The sequence below is a fragment of the Ochotona princeps genome, chromosome 31, assembly GCF_030435755.1.
Source record: "Ochotona princeps isolate mOchPri1 chromosome 31, mOchPri1.hap1, whole genome shotgun sequence".
NCBI lineage: Eukaryota > Metazoa > Chordata > Mammalia > Lagomorpha > Ochotonidae > Ochotona > Ochotona princeps.
In genome coordinates this window covers 11,241,515-11,266,403 of record NC_080862.1, presented here as the reverse complement: position 1 = coordinate 11,266,403, position 24,889 = coordinate 11,241,515, and the positions used below count along the sequence as shown (strand labels likewise).

Genomic DNA, 24,889 nt, shown 5'->3' with positions numbered 1-24,889 from the left:
CGGGGCCTGGGGGAGCTCTTCCACTTGGAGGCCTTACAACTCTTTTGGGCCGGCCACTGGGAGCCCTACCAAAGAAGTTAGGCAGTGACCCAAAGACGTGACACCCAGGAGCTGGGAACCTCGCAGCGCTAGGGGAGATGGGACAGCTCCGAAGGGCCCGGGAGGGAGGGAGGGGGCACCCGCCTCTGGGGAGGTCCAGTGGCCGGCAGTCACGTGTCCAGAGGGCGAGAGAACTTTCCAGCGAGTGGTCAGGGAGACTCCCCCAGGGCACTCCTTGGGGCTATGTGCCCCCAGTGTCCTGTCCAGTGAGGGCGTGTTAAGCTGGGACGGGCTCTCCTGCCTACTGCGATTGGTTGGTCGCGCCGAACTTGATCACATGGCTCTTGAACTTGTAATTTAGCAGCCTGTGAAATGTTATGTGTAAGGCAAAGTAAAGCTCCCACAGGCTCCGACCGGCTGTGGTGGCCAGGGCACTCAAATGCCTGCTGGGGACTCTGAAAATAGTCTCAGAGGAGGAAAAAGATGAAATCGGTGTGCAGCCCAGCCCAGAGCCTAGCAGAGACCTGTTAAGGAGACCTTGCAGAGGTTAGCATTAATCATTAATGAGTGAGTGATGCTAACTTATTACATAGTGCCATGACTTGCACTGCATTTTTTTTCCCCCTGACATTTCAAAACAACTCGGGTGAGGCAGGAACTGTGGATGGTTACCTGGGCAGGTGGGAGATGATTTCCCTTGCGCTACATGTAGCCACACTCCCTTCCAGGCTAACTGCACCCAACAGAATGCCAGGAATGCACCTCGCCGTTGAAGTGAGTTAGTCCCAGTTCTCTGTGCACCTTGTGTGGGGCAGGGGAGGATCCCTTGTACTTCCCCTAGTCACGTGACAACTATGGGACGTGCCCTGAACACTGGCAAACAGACACCTGTGCAAACCTAACTCCTTCAAAGTGTTGCCGGCAGATTTTTCCCAACTGGAGGGAATTCAGAGTTGCTGGAGGCAGAGAGTGGCCTGAAGGCATTCCAGTGTGTGTGTGTGTGTGTGTGTGTGTGTGTGAGTGTGTGTATACGCGCATTTATTTGAAAGTCACTATTAGAGAGAAATGGAGAGGTTTTCCATCTGCCCCAGCTGGTCACAATAGGCAAAGCTGGGCCAGCCACAACCAGGAACTTCCTCCAGGTCCACACCGCATGTGGGTGGCAGGGGCCCGGGAACCTGAGCCATTCTTTTGCTGCCCTTCCCAGGCACATTAACAGGGACGTGTATAAGGAGTGGAGCAGCTGAGACATGAACTAACACCCCTATGGGATTAGTTGCCAACGGTGGCTTTACCAGCTACACCACAATGCCAACCCCTTGGTCCCTGTGTTAAGTTTACAGTCTGCTCGGGACTGATGTTTCTGCCTTGGTCTTTCACTCCTATGCTTTCTCTACACCATCACACTGATGGCGCTGGTCCAAAATGCTCTGTGACAGGGCAGGTGTGCACTAAGGCTGCTGAAGAACAGGACTGGCTGGAGCAGTTTGCATACCCAGTTGCAAAGTCCGGGGCGGGGGGGGGGCGCGGCGGGATGGAGGCAGGGGAGGTGGTCTAAGATAGTTTCTTCCAAGCTTTATAATCAAGACAAAGAGCTGGAGTATCACCCATTCTTCAAGGTCACGGTCTAGAAGAAGCAAGGTTTTGTGGATGCTGTTTGGATGTGACTGGGCGTGGGGCTGGTGTCGTGGCAGTACTGCTAGACGTGGAGGCAGAACCTGAGAAGCTAGGTGGGAAAATATTCCTGGCCTTTAGAGATTGGGCCAAGAGGAGGGAGGATGAGGATGAATGCCATCCTCAAGTCAGCCCGGCTGAGCAGGTGCTTAACAGGGGTCACCAGCCGAGTCCTCGGGGGCAATGGCATTTTCCCGACATCTCTAGAAGCTTTTGTTTTATGAACTGACCTCTTGCCCTCTTGCTGTGGCATTGACCTGCAGTCCCTGACCTGGGTCATTCTGCTTCTTTGGTTTTATGGCTCAGAGGACCAGAATCAGGACCAGCAGGGCTCAGTTCAATAGAGCTGCTATATGTTAAATATTGTTTTTTTGTATCACAAACTTCACATTGGAAATACTGAGTGCTGTTGACCAAGGCAGCATCCTCCCTCCCCCGAAGAAGCGAGACCTAACAGAAGTATCTCTGCCTTTTACGAAATGGACTGACCCTAACCTTGACTTCTTGTGAGTGATTTTACTAAAATTCTAAGAGACAGAAAGTAGCCACAAGCCTCTTCTGCTGAGACTAACTAGGAAGTGCTACAATAGAACAAGGGAACAGCTAAGCAGCATGGTTTGTTCTCCCCAGATTCATATTACTTATCTAGGCCAGTTACTCTTTTCATCAGAGGGAACAGTGATGAAGATGAGGCAACCACCCACTCTAAGTTCTGATTCTTTTCTCTTTGGATTCTGATCTTGCTTGCAGTAGCCTCACTTAGAAGAGCTGACAAGATAGTCAAAGTGCCAAGGGGCTATGATGAGAACGGTGCCAGCGCCCATCATACACACACCTGCCCTCTGAGAGCTTCTCCTGGTAGAACACTCCCAGTGCCCTCCACGTATGTAGTGAGCTGATAGTTGCAAAATTACTTCATGGGTCCTGTTGGAGTTTAAATGACTCTCAAGAGAGTACTTAGGTAATGGTGCAACACACTACTTTTGTGAACAATCAGTCTAAAGATACCTTCTGCTGGGATTCTGGGTGAGACAGAACAACTGGGTAGAAGTAAATGTGGTCCAGGGACACCTGTCCCCTCAGCTGAGGAGTTTCCAACTAGGAAATCTGAGCACTCACTAATAGCATTTCTGGAATGCACAAACACACACTGTTGAGTTCCAGAAGGATCCTGCTCTGTGCCCTTTTCACTGAAAATCTTGGTCCTCCTCTATCCTTAGATCTTCCAAAGTCAGGAAGAGAAGGCCTGCTCGGTGTTGAGTGGGTGGGGGTACAGATTCTACTCAAAGTGTTGTGATGGCTACTTAGACAAGCTCCACCTACGTGGGATCAGAGGTGTTGTATGGGCTGAGTTGGGAGCACACCTGTGCTTAGCAGGAATGTTGGAGAAAGAACCTCTGAGATGGGGGTCACTGGCTAGGTTGGCTGATCTTCCTGCCACTGTGAGTTGACACTGGTGGGTTGTAGTCTGGGTCAGTAGTGACCTTGTAAACATTCATGGGAAATGTATGACATAAAAAAAAAAAACTATGCATGGATTTTCAAAATTTTTTTTTTGCTTGAAAATGCAGCTATTTTTAAATTCTATTTTTCTATGAACCTTCTGAGACACTCTCCTAGATCTCTAGACCCGCTGTTGGAAGGGAGAGATGTCATGTTTGCCAAGCAGGAGCTATGGTCACGCCTTGGCGGTAGACAAGACTGGCCGTTCACTGCACAGGACGCAACTTAGTATTTTCCTCAAATACTGTAAATGGAACTTCTACTTTATAAACGGCCTCTTGTTTTAGGGTTTTTTTTTTTTTTTTTGAATGATGTGTTTGATAGGCAGAAAGAGAGAGAGAGAGAGAGAGAGAGGAGGGAGAGAGGGAGAGAAGAGACAGAGAAATGTTTTACCTGCTGTTCGCTCAAGTAAAAGCCCCTAGGACTATGCCAAATTGAAGCCAAGAGCCAGGAACTACATCCAGGTCTGCCATGTGGGTGGCAGGGACTCAAACACTCAAACCAGCATCTGCTGTTCCTCGGGCACATTAGCAGGGAGCTGGATCAGAAGAGGAGTAAGTAGTTGTAACTCGATACAGGAAGTAGGCAACCCAAGTCGCGGGTTTAACCCATTGGTCCACAACCGCTGCCCCTCATTTTCAGTTTTCTTAAGAAAGCTTTCCCGATTTCTGAGTTACAAACTGACTGTGAGGCTCCCTAAGCAGGTTGCAGATGGATACCAATCTTTGGGGTACGCCTGCTTGAAATCACCTGATAGCCATCTACTGGGCTCATAGCATATGACATAGGGTCCCGGGCATAGGAAACAAGCACTGTGATCCCAGAGGTGCGCCTTTCCCGTAGGCAGTCTGGGATGGATGCTCGAAATTGGTGGTAGGAGACTCTGTTTTAAGGCTTATTCATAAAAGATGCAGACAAAAGAGGAAAAGTGCTAGTGGCCCCACATACCTGCTGACTTACAGACTTTTGACTTTCTCCTCCAATCTCCAGAAACGTAGACGGTACTGTGACAAAGTCAGAAACTCCCCCACAGACTGCAGCTGATCTTGCAAAGGTAGTATGACTCCAGCACCCATGGACTGCGGCCAGCGCTACCAAAAAAAACCATTTAAATGTCAGGAGTCAACGCTAGGTCTGACACATCACACTTACAGCCTCATCATTTAGCCACTGCTGACCTCACCTGTGTGTCGGAATCGCACTCCCCACATGAAAACCGGGGCCCACACGCCCACCCTGACACCTTGTTCTGACAGATGTGTGTAGGTCCAAGGGCACTGTTTTTGATGGTGTGAAAATACTCCCTGAGGCATGGAGAACAGGGGCCTTGTAACCCAGAATCTTGAACCATTCTAAGGAGTCAAACAGTTGGTTACTCTTGGGCTCAAGTTCAGAAAATCTGTGAAGGCTTTATTTTGACAACAGGCCAGCTTTCTTAGTGGACTAATAAATCAACCAAGACATCTAAGAGTGCTAAAGAATACCTGGAGAATCCTTGGTACTCAATTACAAAGAAAAATATCAGGCCCATCCCGAGGGGATCTGCGTGAATAAAGGTGGAAGCAACTGGGCACTCACGTCTTGGCACATAACTGCAATGGCACAGGCAAAGGGCACCATGATAACACAGCCAGGCCACACCTGTTCTATCAAGAAACTCAGGAAGGGCTAGCATTGGGCCCTCTGAGTCTGTTGACATGGACTAAGTGAACAGGAAGATGTGTGGCAAAAACACCCAGGAGCCATGAGGCTAGATGAAAGCAGGGAGAAGCAAGTGCAGCCCCAACAGAGCTGTTAGTGCAGCTGGGATAGTTTAAGGAAATGGGAAAACCAGCAGGAAAAAGTCTGGAGAAACTCAACTCAATCCTAGAGATGGTGGGGAGCTAGGAAATGATCCTGTCCTTGGCAGTTTGGGCCATTTGAGGTCGCTTAAGTCACCATCTTGGTTTGTAAAGAGATATGTAGCAGCCTGGAAGTAAAGCAGCAGAAGACAGAAACTTAAATCAAGTGAGAGAGAAGGCTTGAGCATGGCCAAGAACTTGATGGACAAATGTCAGAGGAGAAGACCTTCTTGGGGCTAGCATGATGGATGAACTGGCTGATCTTCAGCCTACAAGTGCGAGGAACCCATATGGACACCAGTGTGTCCAGGCTGCTCCACTTCCCACCTACCTCCCTGCTTATGGCCTGGGAAAGCAGTGGAGGATGGCCCAATTGCTTGGGCCCCTGTATCCATGTGGGAGACCCAGAAGAAGTTCCTGGCTCCTGGTTTCAGATCAGCTCAGCTCTAGCCATTGCAGCCATTTGGGGAGGGAAAGAGCAGATGGAAGATCTTTCTGTCTGTCCTCCTCTCTGTACATCTGCCTTTCCAATAAAAATAAGTATATATAAAAGGCATCATTCTTCCCTTTGGTTGGTTGGTTAGTTTGAGAAAGAGGGAAATCCTTCTTTCTTTCTCTCTGTACATCTGCTTCCCAATAAAAATACATAAATCTCTTTTACAAAATGAAAAAACAATGTCTTTATCAAATATTTCTGTTAAGGCATCCAAATAATTTTAACTGACAGGAAGGGCTCAAGAGCTTTGGAGGGATTGTCATCCATTGTGTCTGTTGTAAAATACTGTCATTTATCTCCTCTGTCCTTCCGGTGATGGGCATGAGGGCTTTTAGGGGTTAGCTGTGTATACAATATTATAACATTGAAAACAAAATAGTTATGGGGGCTGACACGGTGGCTCAACAGGCTGATCTTCCACCTGCCAACACTGACATCCCATACAGGTGCCAGTTTGTGTCCCAGCTGCTACATTTCCAATCCAGTTCCCTGCTTGTGGTCTGAGAAAGCAGCAGAGGATGGCTCTTGTTGGGACCCTGCACCCATGAGTGAGACCCTGAGGAAACTCCTGGCTTCAGATTGGCTCAGCTTAGGCTATTGTAGCCTTTGGGGAAGGGAGCCAGGGGATGGAAGATCCTTCTGTCTCTCCTCCTATAGGTCTGCCTTTCTAATAAAAAAAATAAATTAAAAAAAAAGAAAAAAAGAAAAATGGTTGCTTCCATTAGGAGTAGAATCTATAGCTTTTAAAGTGACAGTTCTCAGAGTACACAGTTGTCAAAATGTGCTATCAGTTCCAGGAAGAAAAAAACATATCATTTTTATGATTTTTTTTGCACCAAAATGAAAGTCCCTTTAAGTTCCATTTTCTATGAAGTATGCATGTAGTCTGAAACCAACAGTGTCACCAGTAACCTGTTAGAGCAGCAAGCTAGGGCCCACCATCTGCCTACTGCATCAGGATCTGGGGGTGAGGCTGTTGTGGGTGTTAAACATTCCAGTAAATTCTGATGTACAGGACAACTTGAAAACCACCAACTTTAAAGCCTTTGCTCTGACTTGACCAGCATGTCCTAGACAGAGAACCAGCCTCTAGTTCTTCGAGAAAAAGATCTGCTCTGTAAAGTGTCAGAAGCAATGCTTAAGAGCTAGCGTGCAGAAACCAGGGAGAGCTGCATTCTAACACATAGGTTGTATTAGGAGAGCATTGTCTTGGGAGGTGAAACGCAAGCATTCTGCATTGATTTAAGGGAACTCTGCTTGCTAAATGTCAAGTCATAGAATATTCTAGAAGCACCTCGTCCTGAGTCGAAGGGTGGCATAGCAGCCGGGGCCAGAGTGCCTGGGTTCAAGTTTCAGCTCTGCATGGTCATCTTGGGCACTGTACTTCCCTTCAAGCAGGTTTGCGAGGCTCTAGAAGTGAAGTCGTAATGCAGAGTGTAGCCCTGGGAGTTAAATGAGTTCAGAGATTTGAAGTCTTAGAGCAGAGCCTTGGCTAACAGCAAAAAGCATTCATGGGTTTGTCCATCGGAGTTGAGTTGATTTCTGCAAGACCAGTAGGATCTAAAATGAACACCTGATCATTGAACTCGGTTGAACTACAAAATTCTCTTGTTTCAGTGAATTGCATCATTAGACCAGGTGTCTAAATGATGTCAAGTCGCTCCCTAATGGCCTCCCAAGGCTTCAGAAGTGCATGTTGAGATCAGAGCCCAGCCTTTGCTCTTGGCAACTTGGAACCTCTTCCTTGGCCACTCCCCGTGGCCTTTTGCTTCCATAAACCCACTTCCCCATGGGAAAATGTCTTGGCTGACTCAGAAATCTTCCTTGTCCTGAAAGACATTTTAGCCTATGAATAGAAGGATTGGCATCAAAGGAGCAAACAGAAGACTGAAAAGAAGTGGTCCCAGGAGTGCCAACACAGATGAACTGAAGGTACTGCAGCAGATGGTGACACCCTTAGACTCAAGTCAGGAGAGAAGGAAGGCCTGGGCCTGGTTGCCACAGCCGTGTAGCAGCACGCGCACTCCCCTTCCCTCCCTCTCCAAGTGGAAGTACATGCTGGGTCTGATACTCAGATATTTTGTATCATGATACATTGCAGCACTTCTGCCAGGATGCCACGCAGACAAGTTTGTGATGAGAAGCCTTGGGCTCAGAGGATTTTACAGGTTTTCTTCACTGAAGCTTCCATGTTGTGCTTCCCTGTTAACCCTTGCAGGGACAGTTAGATCACAGCAGGCTGGCCTCTACAGCTATTTAAAAACCTGAGTTTCTTGGAGCCAGTGTGTGTGGGTAGCAGCGGCAACTATTTAGGCAAGCAAGGCTCTGGGAACAGTTGGCACAGTCTGACTTCATCCCTGTCAGTGACAGTTCAAGTGAGCAAAACTTCCGTTCTTTGGGGAATCCCTTTACTACAATTTTAAGTAGCCTTGAGAAGGTACAGAAACTTCCCTGGGCTAATGTTTGGATACCTCCAAGCATTAAAGCTAGAGGGAAATCTAGACATTTAATTTCTCGAGGTCAAAGAGCCAATTTCATACCAGTATGTGATATTTCAGTCTTCAAAATAAAGTCAACTTCTTCCAAACGGAAGTGGGATACCCACCCGCCTCCCAGGACCCCAGATATCCTGGCCTCTCTCCCTGCCTCTATCACCCAGTTATGATGAGGCATTTCCTGTGATACTCCGTGGTTTTGAGGAACTGTTGCATTTTGCTCCAGCTCTTTTACTTTTCAGAGCAGACCCTGGAATAGGGAGTGCCTAGTGCTTCTAGGTTTTGAGGCATCATTGGCGTTGGCCTAAAAGTGAGAACCTAGGGTGAGGATGATTTCATATTCTGTCTGGCCCTTTTATGAAACTGTGATACTGAACTTGAGACTTCACATTCGTGGATAGAAATAGACTACGAGTTCACAATCCTGTAATCCCCAAAGCATTGGAAACGCAAAGCTCCTTAACGCATTTGGTGCTTTAAATTCTGTGGTTCCCAGTGGAGTACTAGCAGTGCAAAGGGAGACTATTTGGGAACCTGGGAGAGAAAAACCCAGAGCGTTGAAATCAGGAAAATGAAGCAGAACTAGGGAGCACTTCCTGCCTAGCAGCCATCTCTCAAAACGCTTCGGACACTAAGACGCAGAGCTTTCAACCCCTCCCTAGTCATTTTCTGTTAAACTAGGAGTGGTATTGTAGCGTGGCGGTAGGACATTGTATTCCTGATGCCAGTGGAATGCGAAAAAAAACAAAACTAAACTAGTGTGTTTCGACTGAAGCTTAAACAACATTATGCCCATCAAGTCAAAGTCAGGAGGAAATGGACACCTGCAGGGGTGAGACAAGGTAGAAAATGAACTTCCTTGGTGTCTCAGGCTAGTGGGGAGAGAAGTCAGAAAATGCTCACACCCGTCACCAGCCTGCTCATTATACACGCTGGCAGCAGAGTTGCTGCAGTTGTTAATGCTAGCTTGCATGCTGGAGCTAACACCGTGGAGACGCTGTGGAAGGTCACTGTAGACTCCCAGCCTTAGTATATCATGTTGGGGGCCTGGTGCAATGACCCAACTGGCTAACTGGCTAATCCTCCCCTTGCAAAGTGCTGCAATCGCACAGGGGCCCTGGTCTGTGTCCTGCCACTTCCCATCCAGCTCCCTGCCTGTGGCCTGGGAAAGCAGTAGAAGATGGCCCACAGCCTTGGGACCCTGCCTCCCCTGTAGAAAACTCAGAGAAGGCTCCTGGCTGCTGGCTTCAGATTGGCTCAGTGCTGGCTGTTGTGGTCATTTGAAGAACAAACCAGTGGATGGAAGATCTGTCTCTCCTTCTCTTTGCGAATCTGCTTTTCCAATAAAAAATAACTAAATAATAAGGAAAAAGGCTATGATATTGGCATTTTAAATCCCAGGCAAGCTATGGTGTCTCTAAAATCTGTATGTCCAAGTTCATTTTTTTTTCCTTAATTGTTAGGCGGGGAGAGGTATGCCTAGCAATTACAATGTCAGCGAGGACGCCCAAGACACCTGCAACCCATGTTGCAGTCCTTGGGTTTGAATCTAGGCTCCTGCTGCAGCTTTCTGCAAATGCAAACCCTGGGAAATGGCAGGCAGTGACTCCAATACTCGGTTCCCAGCCACTTCATAAGAGACCTAGGCTGAATTCTAGCTTGCCAGCCTCAGCCCAGCCCACTCCAATGCCAGCAGGTGTTGCATGCCTCTGGGCAATAAGCCAGAGGATGGGAGCTGTCTATCTCTGCCTCTTTTATCTGTCAAAACTAATGAACAAACAAACAAAAAGTTTCCAGTTGAAGGAGTTCTTTCAGGTAGTTTCAAGTCGCTGTCTAAGTGTGATAATACTATTAGGTTTTTGACTGTGCGCATAGGATAGTGTTTCTATTTTTTTTTTAAAAAAAGATTTATTATTTTTATTGCAAAGTAAGATTTGTAGAGAGAAGGACAGACAGAATGATCTTCCATCCACTGGGTCACTCCCCAAGTGATCACAATGGCCAGAGCTGAGCCAATCTGAAGCCAGGAGCCAGGAGCCTCCTCCGGGTTTCCCATGCGAATTTAGTGTCCCAAGGCTTTGGGCCATGTTCTACTGCTTTCTCAGGCCACAAGCAGGGAGCTGGATGGGAAGTGGGACAGCCAGGAGACAGGAGCTTCTTCTGGGTCTGCCACGTGGGTGCAGGGTCCCAAGCACTTGAATCATTCTCTGCTACTTTCTCAGGCCATAAGGAGTAGGCTCGATGGGAACAGAGCAACTGGACACAAACCAGCACCCATATGTTATCCTGATGCATGCAAGGGGGAAGATTAGCCAACTAAACCATTGTGCCAGGCCCAGGAATGTGTTTTTAATCTCATTGTATTGTCATCTTTGGTAAGTAGAACAATCCAACTCTCTAGTTACCTGTCTAGCATATCCCAACTGCAGCCCCACTATTCTTTCCTGGCATATTTATACTTATGTTGTCAGATTACACCAGTGGTCCTCCACAGTGATGAGGAAATTGAACTCAATAAGCATCCCCAGGAAACATGCTCCCCAGCATTAACAATAGTCAAAATACTTGCAGGTTGAGAAGACAGTGGCAGTCCAGGAGAGCGGAAGAAAAAGCAGGTCCCTCCTACTGGGTTCAGTAGTACAAAAGGACTTCAGAAAGTTAGGAGACAGGGCACTTTAGCATACTGGTTAAGCCGCTGCGGGGAAATTGCTGCTCCAGCTTCCTGTTGATACTGATGCTTGGAACAGTGGTGGTGGCTCAAGGCATTGAGTTCCTTCCACCCATGTGGCTGACCTCAGTTGAGTTCCTGGCCACGGCAGGCATTTGGAGGGTAAATCAACAGACAAGAATACTTTTTCCTGTCTTTCTAATGTGCGCATTCATTTGAAAATTAGCTTAGTTGAACACAATACAAGGTTTAAAACCCTTTTAAATTTTTCATTGGAAAGACAGAGTTAAAGAGAAGGACAGAGAGAGAGAGAGGAGGATGGAGGGAGGGAGGGTGGGGGAGAGAATGAGAATCTTCCATCTGCTGGTTCATCAACTCCCCAGATGGCCACAATGGCTGGAGTTGGGCCAGCCTGAAGCCGGGAACTGTTTCCAGGTCTTTCACATGGGTGCAGGTGCCAAAGCACGTGGTCCGTCCTCCACTGCTTTCCCAGGCCGGTAGCAGGGAGCCCGATCAGATGTGGAACAGCCAGGATTCACATGGAACAACCCATGCACGCAGGGTTTGTAAGCACTGCAGGCCAAGCGTTAGCCTGCTGCACCATGGCATCAACCCCCGTACCAACTTTTTGCAGATCCTCGGTAAGCACAGATTTCAAATGTTCCCTTTGAAAAAAAAAAATATGTATTTTAAAATTCCATTTTCGACAAAACTTTTGAAGTCCTCTTGCATAAAGAGAAGCAAGTGGCGCTGCCTAAGAGCTGCCACTACACTCTTCAGGTTCTCTGTCCCAAATTCCTAGTATCTCACATCCAGGAAGAGATGTGTAGACTGAATACGTACTGAGGAATGGAGACAGGAAATGTGGTTAAGTCATACTGCTTTGTAGCTGGGTCCTAGGTTGGCCAGTCACTTGGGAAGGGAATGGGAGACGAGTGTTTTTTCAACAGGAGGTGGCCACATGTGGATGGTGACCAGGATTCAGGGCAAACCAGACTCTCCCTGACAATTATTCACAAAGCACAGAATACTTCCAGACAGCAGGGAGGCGCTGATACGAGTGGGACCAGCTAGAGTATTGTGCACACAGCACAAGGGTTCCAGTCTGTGCTAGTCCCTGTATGATTCCTTCTGAGGCCAGCAGGCCACAGCTGCAGAAGCTGAAAGGTGGCAGGAAATCGCAGGACTTGCTGCTCACAAACCTCCTCTGAGTCATCAGCCCCAGCTATAGGATTTCACTGGTTTGTTTCAGAATGTGTGTTTATGTGTGCTGTAAGCCACTGCACCTGCATCATTTGTCTCATCTCGCGCGCGCACACACACACACACACACACAAATCGCACCCTCCTTTTGGACATTGCTGTGAATGATAAGAAACACCTGCACAGTGGCTGGGTCCTGTGCCAGGAAAGAAACTCAGTGTCCTATTTAACAAGTCTTAGTCCATGCCGTTGTAGAACTTAAATATCCAAACACAGAGTGAGAAAACCAGGTCTGTATGTCTACCGTGAAATTAAAAATGGCCCCCCTTTCCCTCTTGACTATACTTAGTTGATGGTTTTCATTTTACTTGGGATTATATGGTAGACGTTGCTCTTTCCACTTCGACCTCGCTTTGTAAGCTGTGGAACCATGGATTTCAACCTTAATTAGCCTCTTCATCTTTTTTATCTTGCTCATACTGGGAACAGTATTCATGAATAAGAGTGTGGATGTGGATGAGAAATCCACGAAAGGACTGGCTGTGTAACTGTTGCAACACAGATGGCTTAAACAAATGAGAACCGAGTTCCTTTGGCAGACATGATGCCCCTTTGGACAAAGGGTATTCTGGGTTCATTCTGTCTTGGCTCTACTGTCCTGAAATCACTTCATTCAGCCACCTGATTTGAGGAACCAGACAAGATCAAAGGAAGGGTACGGTCATGGAAGTGCTCACTCATGGAGGATATGGTTCTGAGAATTGAGTCATACGGTGCATTTGCCATTGTGTGAATATCACAGAGCATACTTAATACGAACTTAGATGGTATAACTTATTCCACACCTTGGCTACAGGGTACAGCCCACTGTTACTAGGCTACCAACTTATACAGCTTCTATGCTCAACCCAGTAGGCCACTGTAAAACAATGGTGTTTGTAAACATACCTAGGCATAAAAAGTAGAGTAAAAATGCAATACAAAACATAAAATAAGATACACTTGAAAAGGGCATTTCTCACAAAGGGAGACTGGAAGTTGCCCTGGGTGTGTCAGCAGGAAGTGAATGCCACAGTATTTATATATGCTGTATGTGTGTGTGTTCATATATATATATATATGAATATATGAGTGTGACAGTTTTTATATGTACTGTATATATTCATATATATGAATGTAATAAGTGAATGCTGCAGTAGACTTCATACACCACACAGTTAAGATCCCTTAATTTTTTAAAAGCATTTGTATAAATGAACCTACACTTACTAAAACTTACTTCATAATTTCTTACTTTTTCAAACCCTTGAGTAACAACATCACTTGAAACACCAAAAACATGCTAAAGCTACCCAAAAATAATTTTGAATCTGCAGCCTATCAGTCACTTTATATTTCTACATTACTGTTCCTTTCTAGAACTTTGTTTTAAAAACTCAGACACACACACACACAGTCAAGATCCTTGAAGTCCCTGTCTTCCACCTCATGTCTTAGCCCAAGAGAAGGTCTTGGCGCTGTCACCTGTGATGTCAAGGCCTTCTTGTGGAGGAAGCGAGGTGCTTTGCACAACCATGTCCATGGTGACTGTTTCTGTTTCCATAGATTTACTTAGATGCAGAAAATACAATATGAGCCTTCCTCTTTAAGAAGGAAAGATCTGGGGTCTGAGGTCCACGTTTTGCAACTTTTTAAGGAACTTGTTGAAATCTGCAGAAATTTTGGCTAGCCCCTTCTCAATTTGTTCTCTTTGCAGTTGTTGCTTCTTTTTTCTAATTCCCATCCAGTTTCCTTTGCTACGACCTCTCCCTCAGCTGTGCATTCACTGGGCATTAGGTTTTTGGCTCCTTTATGATCTCACAGCAGCACTGTCACGAGTGCAGCCCACCATGACTACACATCCCATCATGCAACTCTATGTCCTAGAACTTGCACAGTGCCATTTTTCTGTTCACGTACCATAGACCAGAACTTAAGTCTCTTGGTCATGCCTCATTGCAAGAGAGGATGGGAAATCTAGTGCCTAGATGTAGCATGTGTCCAGCCATGAACTCAGTGACAGTCAGTCATTGTCCTGAGACCCATCCAGCCTGCCCAGTCTGTACTCCCTCTTCTGTACTCCTCGCTGTAGGTGGGTGGTCTCGGGAGAGTTGCCTCTCAAATGCGTCATCCTTTGGTCCTCACTTTGCTAAGCGTGCCTTCCTGATTCTAGGGAGAAAAACCAAGTGCGAACCATCCCAATTCCAGTGTACCAATGGCCGCTGTATTACCCAGCTGTGGAAATGTGACGGGGATGAAGACTGTGCTGATGGTAGCGATGAAAAGAACTGTGGTGAGTAGAGAGCGTGCGAATCTCACCTGCCACCTGACTTGGACTCATATGTTGTGTTGAAATTCGATGATGTTATCTTGGTTTCTGCAAACGCTCTGAGATTTGGCAAACAAAGTCCACTCCTTAAGAAATGCTGCGAGATCAAAGAATCTATACTTCCTGGTCTTGAGGGATGTCATTGAATAGACGTGATACAAGGTTATCATCTCGAGTGTGGAATGCTGGAGATAAAGTGAAGTTCCTTTCAAATGACAGGACCTGGTTTATTGTAGGTCAGGCAAACGTGGGGTGTAGGAAGCTGGCGGAAAGGAAGGGGAAGACTAAAAATAGAAGCAGACAGAAGACCACTTAGAAGTGATTTTTTTTTTCTTTTTAATTCTCAAATGGCTCTGAACCCAGAAATGAAAGTCCCCTACAAAGTCCCGCTACAAAGTCCCCTAAAGTTTCTGAGGGGTTAATCTACCCCTGGCATGGAAACTACTAGCCAGCACAGATTAAAGTCAGATAAGGATTCCTGTTATAATTCTCTGCCTAGAGTAAATTGCTCACTCAAAAGCATTAGACAAGGCGGAAGGCACTCTCTTCCCAAGAGAATGAGAATCCAACCTCATAGCCATTGACCAGTATCTAAGAACACTGAGAAATGCCTGTGTCTGCAGTCCCTACAATCTCATGTCAAGGTCACATTCAGGTGTCTTGAATGCATGCTGATGTTTACATCACAACCTTATTGTCCTTTGTTGCAGAAATCCTGCCACAATGCGGTGCATCAGTAGTGATGCTAATATTGTCATGGACTTTTTGAAAGTTTTTAAATGCAGATATTCACTGTACAACCAAAAGTGTGGGAGCCACGTAGAAACGAAATGTGGGTTCCACACCAGCCATCTTGTCATGCCCTTACTGACTTCTTCATGCATAGTTACTGAAATGTCACAGGGCAAACATCGTGGCACATACGGTTCGATGCTTAATGTCTCTAAGCAAGACCATCGTGTTGGTTTCCATGCCAATATGCAGATGGGACTCCTCTAAAAAAACCCATTCCACGTTCCTGTGCAAGAAACTTATTTGCAGCCTAAGGACCAAGAATAGTTTCCATGTGCAACACTTTTGCGTCATTTCATTTTTAACACAAAGTAGAGTTTAATCTACCACAGCAGACATTGAGTTCCCTGCTATTTCTGGGTTACCTAGGTGATCCAGTTCTCTGAATATTTCACTAGAAGGTCCTCATTCATGTTAACTCTTAAATCGGTGTAAGTGGGAGTTTTTCCTGTATTCTGAACTGTGCAGTGGGCAAAATGCATTTCTTTTTCCTACAAAGCAATAATTCTCTTTATGTTGTGATAATCTTTTATCATCCAGTCAAGTCGGTAGAAGACATCCTGGGTCATCCTGGTGGTCACTGCTGGCTTCTTCTGAAACAATCTCTGCAAAAATACCCTGGACTGGTCACATGCTATAGAGGAGTTTGAAAGAGAGGAGTTGGGTGCACAAAAACTTAAATCAGTCAAGTAGGAAAAATCAGGTATTTAAGGCTGCGTTGGAATGTTCGTAGGAATTAAAAGACACGTTTAATATGATGTAAGAGAGTTACAAATTCATGCATCATTTTCCAAGATACATGTTAGCCATGAAGTTTGGAAGAACACTTCTGCTCTGGTTTCTGCATCCTGGGAAGAGATGTGAGAGCTTCACTCTGGGTGGCTCTGCGAGCTATTTGGAGGTGTGCCCTTCAGAAACAGAAGAGCTATGCAATTATTGAAAACTTTCGAAGTCAGTGAGATTACAATTTTCTCTAGGCTTCTTGGGAGCATGTCAACCGGCACACTGAGTCAACTTGGCTTAGATTTTATAAACTACATGGCTTCCATTGCTCCCAATAACTCATTGTTTTCTAACAGGTGGAGTTGTTTAACCAGTAACTTCGATGTCTTCAGTACGCCACTGATAATTCTCTTCCTCTGTGCTCCATCCACATTTTTTTTATGATCTCTAGGTGCAGCTGAAATAGCGTTTCTTTACCCTCCCAGTTTATGCATAAATTAGAGCCAGATGAACTCTAGAGCAGTTGTCTGTCCCCAATTGTCCTTTGCTCACATGTTTTACAACCATTCTTTCCTATCCTCGACATTTTCTGCTTTGGAAAAAGCAGGCGGTCTCTCTCATAGCCATTCCCATACTCGCCCTTTTGCAACTTGTGAAGATCAAATTTGAATTAAAGCAACTAACCTTACAGACTCTCTGGCCTCTCCCTCCACTCTTGGGAGGACATGATCTTTAACACTTAATCTGCTAACACTGGGGCTTGAATGTTTTGGGGGATTTTAGAAACAGGTGTGCATCTGAGAACTCTCGAGGCCTTTCTTGTTTCCTTGACTACACAACTCAGGGAAATGCAGAATGCTTTCTGAATCAGCAAAGCTTGCCAATGTCATCCTGAGTTCTGAAAAATTTCACTACAATCAGAGTCTCTCCTCTCTTCAGTATATAAAGTTACACCGGAGAGTTCTTCCCGGGTTAAATCCCTAACTAGCAACAGTCCTTTTCAAATTTTCTGCCGATTGTAAACTTTCAAGCAATTTTCCCTCACACAGCGTTTGTTGCAGAAGAATATCAGAGGTGATTGAGGTGGGGAGTACGGGCACATAGGGAAGGAAGACTATGTGGCTACTTCAAGAAGACTCCTCTTACTCTTGATATGTTTTCCTGGATTGCTTTAGACAGTCTTAGTCTGTGCTTATCTTCCTGATGCACTGAACAGTGTCTCCCCACAGCCACTGTCTCCATTTAGACAGCATCTTTCGTTGTATTATAACCATCTTTATAGGGGAAAGCCCTGCCCCAGGGAGAACTAGTAGCAGAAGTAACACCTTTCCTTGGGCTGCTTTAATGCTAGCAGTTGTTGTCAGATGCTAGCACTGGCAACTTTTAACATCTTCTAGAGCTCACTGATATTAGCCTACCCTTTGCCGGGAAGAACTAAAATGTGTCATGTTGCCTTGAAATCTTTTAATTTCTTTTATTATTATTTACATCGTTCAGAGAAATGCCATGTCCATGTGAATCTCAGATTAGGGTGGGGAGAGGAGGATATAGAGAAAGCTGGGTAGGACATATGTTTCAGTATTTGGGGTTTATTTTTAACTCCTATGTCCATGGAGAGGAAGGGGAGAGGACTGCTGCTTGCTATCAAACAGCATCAGTTCCTGGGGATGGGAGATGGTCCTTTGATGACGTCCTACAGATTCTGATATGGGGAACAGCACTCCGAGGATGTTACTTGAGTGGCTTTGATTAGCCCTGAGACATTGTCAGCTTCGCAGTTCCAGGGTTTAGAACATCTTTCCAAAATTGACTGATTGATAAAGTCCACTTTGGTGTATCCACAGAAGCAGAAACATGGTGCAAAGCTTGACCAGATTATCCAACCCATTCTGCTTTCCATCCTCTGATGAGGCAGTTAACATCCAGTGCTGGCCTTGAAGAGCTGACCATCATGTCCTCTGTGTGCATCTGGACATGCTGTTAACTGTACACTTGCTTTGAGTTAGAAAGATGCCTACCTCAGTACACTTGCCTCCAAGTCCCCTCCACTTCCTACTGCATGAGTTCCTGTGTCTTAGTGTACACACCAGGGATAGCTCTCCTCCGTACAGGAGCTTGGCCTCTATGTGCGATAAATGGGCGTTTTCAGTTGCCCTGAGCACAGAATTTTGGTCCCTTTCCATTTCGTTAACAACAACAACAACAACAACAAAAACCAGATACATTAAGCCCCAAAACTTTGTCATAGTTCTAGAGGCTGCAGAGTTCAAGATTGAGATGCTAGAAGATCTGATGCCTGGTGATTGCTTCTCTTTCTGCTTTATAGCTTGCCTCAAATGTAGGAGGACAGAAAACAGGCACACAAACTCTAATCCCATTCGTAAAAAGGTTCTATCATCATGACTTCGTGATCTCTCCAAATCTCATTACAACTAGGACTACAACTTCCACATGCGAATTTGGAGTGGGAACAGGCATGTAGTTCCTAACAAACAGGATACTGTGTCCTCACCAGGGGCTGGGACATTTGGTGCTTAACTTGTATGTGCTACAATTTTAACTGTGGTTGCAACATGGTGTATCCCCTATGAAGCTCCTGTTGAAATGTGACTCCCCATATAGTAGGGCTGAGAGACAATGAGGAATTCTAGAAGGGATGAGATTCTTTAGAAACAAGGCTATGTGTGTGTGTGTGTGTGTGCGCGTCTGTGTGTGTGTGTGATTGGATCAGTTACGAAAAGAGCAGATGGTTTTAGCCCTTTTGTATGCAACTGCCTGCCATTCTATTTTACCACTGTGGCATGGCACAGCATAGAGCCCTCATCAGAAGCTCCATAGATGCTGGCACCATGTTCTTGAACATTCCAGCCTCCATCATTGTGAACCAAACTAGGCTTCTTTCCTTTATAAATCACCTGGTCTGAGGAAAGTGGAGCATAACACTTGGAAAGTCCTTGAACAAGGAAGAAATTCAGAAAGAAAATTCAAGTGTTGCTTCAACTCCGCATTAGAAGTTGATTGTCAGGCATATCCCTAGGATGTGAAATAACGGGCCACGTTTCTTTTGCCTTGATTTCAATATCTTCCACTTTTCTCAAGTGTGTTTCCTCCCCCTAGAACAGCAGCAACAACAACAAAACCTGCAAATTGTTCTGGGTTTTTGCAGTTGGATAATAATCAACTCAGCTTTATTTTACAAGACAACATGTCAAAATGTGGCTTTAGCTCGGATGTGAAGGTAGGGCTCTAGGCTTCCAGTTTAATCCTGTAACTCAACCTCTGTAGTGAAGAAGACGTGCGCCGAGTCTGACTTCGTGTGCAACAATGGCCAGTGCATTCCCAACCGATGGCAGTGTGATGGAGACCCTGACTGTGAAGACGGCTCTGACGAAAGCCCGGAGCAGTGCCGTGAGTGTGACTTGCTTTTGGAATTCAACCTTTCTGAGCCGTTCTGTGTCTCATTGCTCTGAGCGTTGCTTAATTTACTCCTCGGTGTTGTTTTTTCTTTGAGGCCCACTGACTCCAAGGTCAGACAAGTTATGAACAGTTGAACAGTCTCTTTCAAAGAATGTTCTCCCTGGTCTAACAAGACTCACATTCTCTTGGGCAGCTTCAACATTGGCTATTTAAGAATGAAGCCAGCAGATCTGATTAAGAACTCCTTGACTAGGTGCACAGATTCCAAATGTTGGATAATAATGACTCTGAGCAGATGGAACACTGGTCCTGGAAGCTCAGTCAGATTGGGAGGGTTCCCTGAGGGCCAGCAGAAATGCTTCCCATTTTATTAAAAATCTGTTACTGAATCAGTAAGATGGCTAGTAACAGTATGATTTGGTGGGTTTAACACACATGTAACCTCCAATTACTAAAACAACAGGAATACACATGAATATGTCTCTGTCCCTAGGCTGATGTATAGCAAAAAAATCCATGAGAGCATTGAGGATGATGGTTTGGGATCCTATAAACTGAGGTCATTTTCATGCTAATGTAAAGTCTTCAGAACCTTTATGAGGCAGGAGATGCTTGTTGAGGTGGTTAAAGAGGAGGGCTACCATGAACAAAGTCTGATACAGAATATGATAAATGAAAACAAAGCAGGAAAGGCCATAGGATGTTGCTTTCAGTTTTCTAGGCAAGCAATGAGGGCAGCTGCTGTCAGAACAGGGAAGTCAGGTGAATTAAAGGCCTGTGAATTCAAGGCAGATTTTATAAAAGATGTGGCCCCGGGTTTCAGTGGAGAATGATCTGGTGAAGTTGAGAATAAGGGTATGTCCCTGCTCTGCAAGATGAAAATAGGAGGATATTAGGAGGGAGGCTAATAAGAATCCAGGCAATGGAAGATTTCATACGTGTTACATCACCTGGCCTTTATAGAATTTGGGATTAGGTGATAATGTCTGCACATGACCATTTACTGTAACCATCAGATAATGGTCTTGGAGCAGGTCAGCCAACAAACTTCAGAGTGCCAAGTAAAACAAAGGCCAGAACTGAGCGCACCATGGAACCTTGAGGAGTGACATGGTCAGGACTCTTGGGTGCCCTGCCAGGTGGCATGGGTTGGCAAGGTTCCTAAAGAATGGAGCTGGAGAGGGATCTCCCTTGGCCAGGACCAGCAAGGCAGGTCTCATCCATCTGCCAGGTCACACTGAGTGACAGGTGTTACCACTTCCAGACAGCACAGGAAGTCACCTGTTTTGAGGCTCTTTTGAGACTGTATATCATCAACAGATATGAGAACATGCCGCATAAATGAAATCAGCTGTGGCGCCCGTTCTACCCAGTGCATCCCAGTGTCCTGGAGATGTGATGGTGAAAGTGATTGTGACAGTGGAGAAGATGAAGAAAACTGTGGTAAGAAGATCAGTGTTGAATGGCATTTCCCAAAGACCCTTTTCCTCCCAGCAAGGTGGGCAGGGGAGAGCGGACTTAACACGTAAAGACAACAGATTCGCCACTGACTCGCTTTTCAGTGACTTCAATATCTGCTCAATGGCTGGTCCTCATAACCGCTCAAATACTCTGACAGATGCTCATGTGGTGATGGGCCATTGCTGAGTGTCTCTTGTAGGCAAATAAAAAATAAGAAGGTAAGTCCATCAAGGCAAGGAATTGATATTTAGAATGAGCTCAGGGAAGAAGCAATTAGAGTGGACTTAAAGCTCTGTTAGGACAATACTTCATGGGTCTTCCTCCATTGGCTCAGTACAACTAAGAGGTGATAAACAAGTGTCAACTAGATTGGTTCATTGCAGTAAATTACTTGAGCAGCATACAAACCTCTTGGATTCTCTGGTAACCTTTCCAAAAGTACAATTGGTACATGTTGCTCAGAACTACTTCCTGGGAGAAGCCTACCTAAGCTTTTGTCTACTGTCCACAGTTCCTGTCCTATTGTTTCATGTTGCTCCTTTTGGAGAATCTGCCATGAGACGTGGCATATCAAAGGGAAGTCCTGGGGGGAAAAAAAATAGAAATTCTCTAGGTTGAACAAAGATGGCTTTCAATGCTCTTTGGAATTACCAATCTTTTTTTTTTTTTTTTTTTATAGAGCCTCTGACTCCGCAGGGCCATGGGGCTCCTAATACAACAGGATACAAGGGAGCCCAGGGGCTCAGTGGGTAAAATACCGATCTTGGACAGAGAGAGTCACCTCCTTTGAGGTCAATATCACTGCACCTAGTCTAATGAGTTTCAGTGTTCAGGCCCAGAGTGGCGTTTAATGCACTGGTAAGCCCTTGAGCTGCCAAGCGTTTCCCTTGTAAATCTAGTCTTGCTTCCCAAGAGAGTCGTAGTCTACATCCTAATTGCCATCACACTGTGACCATAATATGTTACTGAAAGAACAAATCGGCTAGTATAACTATCATTATCAAGCATACCTGGTTACTGGATTGTGATACGAGGCCTAGAAGCGACTTTTTTTAAAAAAAAAGGCAAATATTGAAGGTTCGTTATTTCTGTTCCTCAGTTAAAGAACCAAAAAGAAGGGACTCATGTCTTGTGGCAGGTGACTTCCTTCCATTTTGGTGATGGTGTCTTGCTGCTTGTTTCGGAAGGGGTTTTCAGTAAGTACACGGACAACGTGTATTATGAAAAACCTAGTCATGGGATTTCGCAGAGAATCCACACCACAGCAACTCAGTGCCTCTCATTTCCAGTCCCATATACTTTTTGAAGTGTCCTCTTATGTTGTCACCGGTGTGTCTAAAGCACAGTAGTATCAGCTGTTGAGACGATCTGACCTGACCGGCAGGTTGCTGATGACCAGGACAATGTCAGTCTCTGCCTTCTAAGATGAACTCCCTCATTTCTGTTTCAAGTTATCGATCACTAGACCTTTATCAGTTGATCATGGTTCTCACGTCATTCTTCAGCTATTTTCTTAGTCCTATATTTCTGTCTCTAACTTATTCACAGTGTGCTTGCATTTCTTTTTTTTTAACATGGTAGGGTTGTTTCCTGATATTCCAAGAACTGGTTCTTCTATTTGAGTTTTTAAGTTAAACTAGAAAGATAAGATTTAATGATCAAGGAATTAGTAGACTGGGTCTGGGGGTAAGAGTTTTGTAAGGAACGAATCTGATGGATTGTCACTGAGTTGTCCTCTCTGCTAGGCAACGTGACGTGCAGCTCTGATGAGTTCACTTGTTCCAGTGGCCGCTGCATCTCCAGGAACTTTGTGTGCAATGGCCAGGATGACTGCAGTGACGGCAGTGACGAACTGGACTGTGCCCCACCCACCTGTGGCATTCATGAATTCCAATGCAGTACCTCCTCGTGCATTCCCATCAGCTGGGTGTGCGATGATGACGCGGACTGCTCAGACCAGTCAGACGAATCCCTTGAGCAGTGTGGCCGCCAGCCTGTGATGCACGCCAAGTGCCCAGCCAGTGAGATCCAGTGTGGCTCTGGCGAGTGCATCCACAAGAAGTGGAGATGTGATGGTGACCCCGATTGCAAAGATGGCAGTGATGAGATCAACTGCCGTAAGTAGCTTTGTTGTCCATGTGGCACCACGTTCGACTGGAGACAGTCTTGCTGGCTTCATGCCACAGTGTTCCCTCCCTTTGTAGCCTCTCGAACCTGCCGACCCGACCAGTTTGAATGTGAAGATGGGAGCTGTATCCATGGCAGCAGGCAGTGTAACGGGATTCGAGACTGTGTTGATGGTTCGGATGAAGTCAACTGCAAAAATGGTGAGGGGTTCTTCTCGTTGTTGGGGGATGTGGAAGGTCTGGCCAGAGCCACTCACATTCTTTACTTGTCTTCGTAGTCAACCAGTGCCTGGGCCCTGGAAAATTCAAGTGCAGAAGTGGGGAGTGCATAGATATCAACAAAGTGTGTAACCAGGAGCAAGACTGCAGGGACTGGAGTGATGAGCCCCTGAAAGAATGCCGTAAGTGAAGGGTTGCCTGAGCACAAGTAATGAGACATGGCACACCTCACGTGGGCATCCTGTGTGATACCCAGTCAAACTTTTGGTGAACTGAGATACAGTCAGGAGGCTTAAGAGTGCGACTGTATGATTTAGAAGCCTAGGGAGTTCCATTTTTGACCCTCTTTATAGGTGACTACTCAACCACAGAGTAACTTGGATAAAGACTGCTTCACAAACTATTCATTTGCCAAAAAGATTGAGTTTCTTTTTGTCCCCAATCTTGAGATGCATATCTCTTCGAAGGACCATGGGTTAGCTGGATCCATTGACCCAGGTAGCATAGGTTTAAAATGTAAGACAGGCTGTCAACTGGGAACGCCTTATCACATGACCTCACTGCATTTGTATTCCAGATGTCAACGAGTGCTTGGTCAACAATGGGGGATGTTCCCATATCTGCAAAGATCTCGTTATTGGCTATGAATGTGACTGTGCTGCTGGGTTTGAACTAATTGACAGGAAAACCTGTGGAGGTGAGTGGAAAGGGGAGAACCTGGCCCTGGGGATGGTGCCGGGCAAGGGCATTCAGGATCTAGTAGAGTGTAAGAACAGCAAGACTAATCCTAATGTCCCTCCTAGATATTGATGAATGCCAAAACCCGGGAATCTGCAGTCAAATCTGTATCAACTTAAAGGGCGGTTACAAGTGTGAATGCAGTCGTGGCTATCAGATGGATCTCGCTACTGGCGTGTGCAAGGCAGTAGGTAAATCGACTTGGACTTGGACTGCTGTTACTCGGGAACCTTTAGGAGTAAGTGCTCATAAAAAAGCCACTGACCATCCATAGTCATCCTCTATAGGAAACTAAGTGGAATGTGAGAGCAGTGCTACTGAACCCACGGTGTCTTGGTCCACGTGATGCTCCCCAAGACACGGGCTTTTCTCATTTCCTTTGCACTCGATATTGTGAATACTTAGGAGATTTTCCTACTTCCTGTTTCCAAGTTTGAGTGCAATTTAAATCACACGACTTGCTCATCAAGTGCCCAGTGGATGGACAGTGTCACTTCAACCTCCCTGAGAGTGGCCGGTGGTTATCTTTCTCTGGGAAGTGCTCCTCCTCTGTTGGGAGGAAGTGACTTGGAAGGACTTTGCCATCTTCACAGGACGTCCAAGCACACCTGACCCCCTTGTCTTACAGGCAAAGAGCCAAGTCTGATTTTCACGAACAGAAGGGACATCCGCAAGATCGGCTTAGAGAGAAAGGAATACATCCAGCTTGTGGAGCAGCTGCGAAACACCGTGGCGCTCGATGCTGACATTGCTGCGCAGAAACTCTTCTGGGCTGACGTCAGTCAAAAGGCCATCTTCAGGTAACGGGCAGTCCCATTCTTGGTGTCTTGGCATAAGCCTTTGGTCACTTGGCCTGGGGGAAGGTCTGAGCTGTAGCACCAAGCTAGCCTCTAAGTCGCTGGGGTTATGCAAGTCTAATAAGATCCTTCCACTTTCAATGACCATTGCTTTCTAATTAGAAAAGTAAATATGGCTGCTGCTGTCACTCCTTAACAGATCCGAATTCCTCACATGTTCCCCCATTTCTCTGTAAGCGATGAAGGACTGTCCGCGGCTGTGACAAATGGAAATGGGAAGGAAATGCCTTTCCTTAATAGGAACTATAGAAAATCAGAAGTGATCTTCC

The 24,889-nt window shown here is 45.9% G+C and overlaps 1 protein-coding gene across 4 annotated transcripts in view; it reads left to right on the top strand.

The window, feature by feature from the left end:
• Positions 1–24,889, top strand: part of VLDLR (very low density lipoprotein receptor) — a 35,183-nt gene that overhangs the window by 1,627 nt on the left and 8,667 nt on the right. For 2 of the 4 annotated variants that reach the window (XM_058657363.1, XM_058657362.1), the window contains exons 1-10: positions 13,921–14,050; positions 14,132–14,251; positions 19,088–19,210; positions 20,540–20,662; positions 22,426–22,797; positions 22,885–23,007; positions 23,085–23,207; positions 23,603–23,722; positions 23,829–23,954; positions 24,392–24,563. In XM_058657363.1, the coding sequence (XP_058513346.1) occupies positions 13,927–14,050; positions 14,132–14,251; positions 19,088–19,210; positions 20,540–20,662; positions 22,426–22,797; positions 22,885–23,007; positions 23,085–23,207; positions 23,603–23,722; positions 23,829–23,954; positions 24,392–24,563 (1,526 nt within the window). In that variant the 5' untranslated portion in view covers positions 13,921–13,926. Of the gene's footprint in view, positions 1–13,920; positions 14,051–14,131; positions 14,252–19,087; positions 19,211–20,539; positions 20,663–22,425; positions 22,798–22,884; positions 23,008–23,084; positions 23,208–23,602; positions 23,723–23,828; positions 23,955–24,391; positions 24,564–24,889 lie in introns of those variants that run through there. The other 2 variants (XM_004591829.4, XM_004591830.4) reach the window with 1 other exon arrangement.